General features: G+C 43.6%; 1 protein-coding gene across 2 annotated transcripts in view; it reads right to left on the bottom strand.

Annotated features, from left to right (window-relative positions):
* Nucleotides 1–5160: 5160 nt before the first annotated feature.
* Nucleotides 5161–6686, bottom strand: part of LOC134652350 (protein phosphatase 1 regulatory subunit 14B) — a 31055-nt gene continuing 29529 nt past the window's right edge. Inside the window, exons 4-6 of one of the 2 annotated variants that reach the window (XM_063507525.1) lie at nt 6050–6148; nt 5349–5390; nt 5161–5247 (exon numbers count right to left, since the gene is read on the bottom strand). In XM_063507525.1, the coding sequence (XP_063363595.1) occupies nt 5206–5247; nt 5349–5390; nt 6050–6148 (183 nt within the window). In that variant the 3' untranslated portion in view covers nt 5161–5205. The remainder of the gene's footprint in view (nt 5248–5348; nt 5391–6049; nt 6149–6686) is intronic. The other variant, XM_063507531.1, reaches the window with a different exon arrangement.

Genomic DNA, 6686 nt, shown 5'->3' with positions numbered 1-6686 from the left:
CACGACAAATACCTAAACTGTTTAAATTAATTGATAATAATTAAAATAAGGTGTAAATACTCGACTAGAATTTCAAGTTTACATGAAAAAAAGCATGGCTGCTCAATACTTTTGGCCAAAGCTGTAACTATAATTATTACACAGACTTGTCATTCTCGCGCTCGCGCTTGACCACAGACTTGTCATTTTCGCGCTCGATGGAAATTATTTAATAAACAGACGTTTAATTGAATAAACAATGTTTATTTTAAAACAACTAGAGTCTGTGCGAAAAGAGAAGAGTCGTGGAATGTATTGGGCCCCATACATTCTACGACTCTTCTCTTTCCGCACAGGCTCTATCATTATTTGTAGTTTGGACATCTCGGATATCGATTGCGTACAAGTAAAAATAGAATACCCGACATCAAATATAATGGCAGCCACCAAACACACTCGAAAATACCTGAACACGCTTTAACATATTGATGCTGACTGTAGGTACAGAGGGCCTACCGCGAACCACGTTCGACGTGTTACCTCCCTGTCACACTTACGTACGAATTTACAAGTGCGACAGAGAGGCAACACGTCGAACGTGGTTCGCGGTAGGCGCTCAGTCGCCAGCAGATACAGAGTGGTTTTACTTTTTGGGTCAGTGAGGGCAGCTACCAGATCCCGTGCTGCTACGCGAAAAAGGTCTCTGAGATCAATGGAGACCTTCCCTCGATTTTAAATTAATGATGATTGGAGTTTACAGATATGTATTTGAAAAAACAGACAGGATGCAAAAATAAGGTTATTTAATATAATATAAATAATGTTTATTGGGAATGTGGCCAAACGGAATGTGAACCAAGAGAACCTATTGGATCTTTAACTTAAACATAATATTATTGACTCGTTAGACATTTTGGCCCTTAGACATATTGACACCTTGGACATGTTGACCCCTTAAACGTTTTGACTCCTAGGATGTTTTGACCCTTGGACATGTTGACTCCTTGGACGTTTTGACCCTTGGACATTTTGACACCTTGGACATATTGACTCCTTGGATGTTTTGACGCTTGGACCTGTTGACTCCTTGGACGTTTTGACCCTTGGACATTTTGACACCTTGGACATATTGACTCCTTGGATGTTTTGACGCTTGGACCTGTTGACTCCTTGGACGTTTTGACCCTTGGACTTTTCGACAACTTGGATATATTGACTCCTTGGACGTTTTGACCTTTGGACATGGAATATAACTATACCTTTTAGATAAATACTCTTGAATCATTCATGAATTACCATTGACTTCGTATTAGACGCCCTAGCCATGCTGACAATCGCTATCGCTTCGACAATGAAACGCTGTCTCTATTATCTATCACTCTTCCATATTAGTGTGACAGTTGCATTTCGATCGCCACTGCACGTTGGCTCCGCGGCCATGCGCCAGTACAGCGCGGTGTCATGCACCGCATAGCTCCAACTTTTTCGCATTCGTCATGTCTGCATGAAAACAGTATAAAAACTGAATGAATTATCAATTAAAACAAAAAGTCGGTAGCAGGGATGTTGCAGATGCAGATTTTTTGACATCCACGGACGCGGATGCGGGTATTTAAAGGCTCACAGCCGCGGATGCGGATCGAACGCGAGTGCGTCGAGGCGAGCCACGAGACGCGCCGCGAGCCGAGAGTCTAAACAAAAGGCTATCTAGGGTTGCTAGATCGAAAGGCGCTATTATCGGGAAAAAATTAAAAAAAATCAGGATTTTGAGATTTAGGCCGGGAAAAAAACATTCAAATTAAAGTAATTGTATTAAAAACAACGATATTTTACATTATTGGCACTACGTCAGCTGCTCTGTCCATTACGGCTCGACGCGGGTCGCTCGCTCGCTCGACGACAGTTCGGAACTTGAAATTATTGTTTTATAACGTGAAGCTGTTTTTCGGGTCAATTTTCACTTGGTCGGGAATCGGGAACACATGCTAAAAATCGGGAGAATCCCGCCAAATCCCGACCATCTGGCAACCCTACGGCTATCAGAGATGACATTTAAAATAAGGTTGGCAACAATATATGTATTTCATTCAATATTTTTTAAGTGGTCGAAAAATATACTGCGTAACTCAGATGTACGACCCGTACAAGCTGCGTATGCACAAATGCTTTTTTGGGGAATAGACTTTATAGACTAAAGACTTGTCTTGACAACTATAATGGTACGTTTACACGCTTGCCGAGGCTTGGCAAGCGTCTACAAGCTTCAAGCCTTTACAAACGCTTGGATGCCATTTACATGCTTGCGAGTGCGTTACTGTGTTCCGGACAAGCAAGCATGGCAGACGTGGACGTTGAAGTTGTGTCGGCAATTGCTCTAAGTAAACACGCCAACGTGTAAATACGTCGCAAGCGCTTGCCGCAAGCTCCCTTTGATCTGTCTCCAAAAACCGACACTAGCCCGGATAGCGACAAGCTCACGCAAGCCAAGCCAAGCCAAACAACCCCGTTCGCACGCTTGTGTTTGTGGAAGCTTGTCGAAATTTGCCAAGCGTGTAAACGTACCATTAGGCCTACCTAATGCCTTTAAACCCCTAGGTTTAAAGGCGTGTGCACGATGCACGACCCTTTAAATGACAAATAAAAGTATGGGAGTAGAAAAAATAGTTTTAGAAATTGGAAGGGGAGCATTTCATTAAAGGATTTGTTAATAAAAGTGCAACGTTCTAATAAATCGATTTATTACAAAAGTCTATCAGCGACGGTTCGGCGCGCCGCGGCCGGGCGGGGCTGCGCTGCCGCCGCTCCCTCATCCCACTGCCACCTGACACTCACCATCCCACACGTAACACATCTCGAGCGTCGGCCTCAACTAGTCAACTCTATGGCGACGCAACGTTGGTGCAACTTTCTATAGCGCTGAATAGACGCTAGTGTGGTGTGGGGTGGCCCTACAAGGTAGTGTGTACAAGGCACAAAAAAGCCCGGTAGTCGAGACTGTACACAGTCGTGTAAAGACCCCCCCCCCCGGTTGTCAGGGGGTCCAGACTCCAGCCGCGACGCGCGCCACCCTTTACAAAATATTAACAATACGAGGACACAATAGCAAGAACTCGGCTCGCCACTACAGCACTAGAGGTCATCACACGAGGCGCCAGCCCCGCCCTTAAACTACATATGTAATATATTACACTTAGTTCAGGGATCTCCAAACTTTTTGACACGAGGGACAAAATGCTTAAATAAAGTAGTACTGGAAGAAACTTAGCTTTTATAGTTGCTACCGCAGTCGAGGGCCAAGTTTCCGGCTCTCGCTGGTGGGAGTGGTGGGTCGTACTTTGGAGACCCCTGGGTGCGTAGCCAACGTGCCAATCGTTAACGCTCTGTAGCGAACGACACGCAACTGTCACTTTCGCACTAATATGAAAGAGTGATAGAGGGATGATTGATTATGCAACGTTACGTTACGGAGCGTTAGCGATTGGCACATTGGCTAAGCACCCTGTTATTGCTAAGTTATTTCAATTGGCGCCCAATCTAGTAAGATTGGTAGTTTGGCCAGCGAATAGTTAGGTATAGAGGTACCTACTTAAAATTGCAGCATAACTATAATAAAGACTATGGTTTCCCACGACAAACTAGGATTAAACCATTTTAATACTTTTATCACATACTAGAAATAAATATCGTAAGATTGTTTAAGCTTTCAAGATATGATTTGATAAAACTATTATTAGATTAATATTGCACACCAAGACAATTAAGTATCCAAATCATGCCATTGTCTTGCGAAAATGTAACAAAAATTTGTTGAATTCATGCTGACCAAACTATTTAAATTATCTTTATCATCACATCACATTACATTGCGGGTTCACAGGGGACACTTATGGGACACTGTCACACCAGTTTCGTTACACAACGGACAGATAAATGCTAGCTACTTATACGCTATTTACGTATAGTCGACCCTAGTATTTAGACTATCTATGAGTATTACCTATTATCTCAATTGGCAAATTTGGTTAAATTGTCTGAACAACAAATTTTATATATTGTTTAATTTAAACGCGCAGTCAGCAGGCAAATTAGCTGAGCTACTTATGATCTGAGGGCCTACCGCGAACCACGTTCGACGTGTTACCTCCCTGTCACACTTACGTACGAATTTACAAGTGCGACAAGAGAGGCAACACGTCGAACGTGGTTCGCGGTAGGCGCTCTGGGCTATAAACGCGAAAATCGAAGTTCGCAAATTGCGGGCATTTTTCTCTATCACTCTAATTACGCCTTCATTGGAGTAAAAGAGAAAAATCCCCGCAATATGCGAATTTCGTTTTTCGCGGTACCCCTCTGCACACGTTCTTACAACTGTCTTTGTCTTAACAATAAAGTTTTTGTGAGATAATTTTAAACACCGTATTTAGTTTTGAATGTCAGGCATCACATCACAGCTGTCTTAAAATGACTGAAGTAAAGCTGCGTTTCCACCAGAGATGTACGAGGATGTGTTTGTTGTAAGAACCAATAGAATCACTTCATTAACCTATCCTCTGAGCGTAAAGTAATTCTATTGCTTCTTAACAAAACATATCCCTCGCTACGCATCCTCGCACATCTACAGAATAAGACCTACTTACACACACCTATTTTTTAAAGTTTTGGTTGCGTATTTCCCAAATTAGCCAATTGAGAAAAGAATCATTTGCGGATCTAGATGGCGTCACCTAGATTGAGTATCGTACACGATTGTATTGTGTGTAGGTCGGGGGCGGGGCGGGGCGGGCGCTGATATGTCGCACGAGCACCCTCCACCGAGGGCGCTCGCCATTCAATACTGTACAGTGCTACCACTACGAGTTACATCGGTCTTCACACTCCGAAAGGTACTTCGGTTCGGGAGAACGCGCGTAACTGTATATTTTTCATATGGGACAAAGGAATGTGAATTTATGAATGCCGCAGAATATTTTAGAACTCACGTTCCATATTTACGTGCAGCACCGGCACTAGAAATATTGCTGTTTTCCCTTACGGCGTCAACCGGACACCGAGACCATAGTAACCGACGGCGGTACCCTGCATGCGCTAGCGGCCGGCATACCGGGCCGGCCCCGGCGGTAAATGCTTAACTACTAACTACAATAGTAACTATATATTATATACGGTAGGTCGCGGGGCCGAGGCGTGCGGCAACAGCGAGATGAGATTTGGTTCCGTTCTCTTAGCCTAAAGAGTTTTCGCTTTATCTAGCAATTCGTTGATGAAATTCTAAAAAAAAAAAACAAATTACATATTATATAAATTTGGCCTTGGCTACACTTAAAAGCGAAACGTAAAATGCGAGTTACCTAAATGCCCAGAATACTTACATGTACATCTTTTTGGGGCTTTTTGGCATCCGCTAATAGCGTCTGAAACAAACAATTAGTGTCAATCTCAAAGTTATCGCCGATAAAAAGTTAATAAGGAATGTATTTTGAGGCGATTTCTCGTAGCAGCATGGGATCTGACCCTTGACCCTATTGTATAACACCTAGCTTTTAAATCATAAATCTAACTATTAGTTCTAGGTAGTACCTAACTAATTAGTTTAAGACATAAATTGCATGTATGTAAATAATTGCATGTATTAAGTAGATGTAAGTAAACATTGCATGCCCATGTCGGGTAACTGTTGGGACAATGTTCTTATTATATAAATGTCATCTTCTGTACACAGTTTGTCAATAAAGTGTTTCTATTCTATTCTATTCTATTCCTTAGAGCCACTATACAAAAATCTACCGAGGACGAGCAGGGCAATGTCCAAGAGCACGTTCACCTCCTTAGGTGTAGGTAAGCATAGAACCACATGTAGAGTTACGACAACCCGCCAGACAAATAATGAGGGACTTTGGAGCAGGATACCCAGAACCAAAGGACTTTAAAACTACCCATGATCTCATCCGGCACATGGAGATGGTGAGAAAAGCTCTCGAGTTGTTGACGGATCTTTCCTAGGGGGTAATGCACAAAGATCCCTATGGGTGGAAGGGCCCCCGAGGCCCGAATACCATAAGATGGAACTGACCTGGAGGTGCGCGCGCCGCAGCTCGTCCGAGTCCATGTCGAGGAGCTCGTCCACGTCCACCTCCACCTCCGCGGCGCCCGCCGCCGCCGCCGCCTCCTTCTGAAATACAAATAAAAAAGGAATTAACAGAAGGCACGACCTACATTCCGTCTGACTTGTCTGAACCCTTTGATCGCCGAAGACGTCAACTGACGCGCGCGGTTACAGCGCAATACTGACTTTTGGACATTTCGAGAAAGTTCACGACGACGTGCCGCGCCCGCGCACGGTAGGCAAAATGCAAAATTAGACGAACTTAAGGCTGTATTTTATTGACACAACTGTTGAAAAAAGTACCTAATCGACCTTGGATTGTCGTTTGTCGGAAGTATTACGGACATAATCAACTTTTAACAACACGGCTAATTACGTAGGCGATAAATCATCTTGTGGTCGATAGATTTCCAGCAATCCTAGAGTGCGTCATCAGTCTCACGCATAATACTGTGATACGGTCACATTAGCGAGGTAAACTTGTGCTAAAAAAACATTGTTGCCCCTTACGGACTATGGCTCAGGCCAGGGGCTCTCTTTTTGACCCGAGGGCCACAGTCAAGCTTCCCCTGCCTTTGTGAACTTGGTACGTTTCGCGGGCCGA

The sequence above is a fragment of the Cydia amplana genome, chromosome 1, assembly GCF_948474715.1.
Source record: "Cydia amplana chromosome 1, ilCydAmpl1.1, whole genome shotgun sequence".
NCBI classification, from domain to species: domain Eukaryota; kingdom Metazoa; phylum Arthropoda; class Insecta; order Lepidoptera; family Tortricidae; genus Cydia; species Cydia amplana.
Note: the sequence above shows the minus strand (reverse complement) of the source record. Positions and strands in the feature narration are given on the sequence as shown.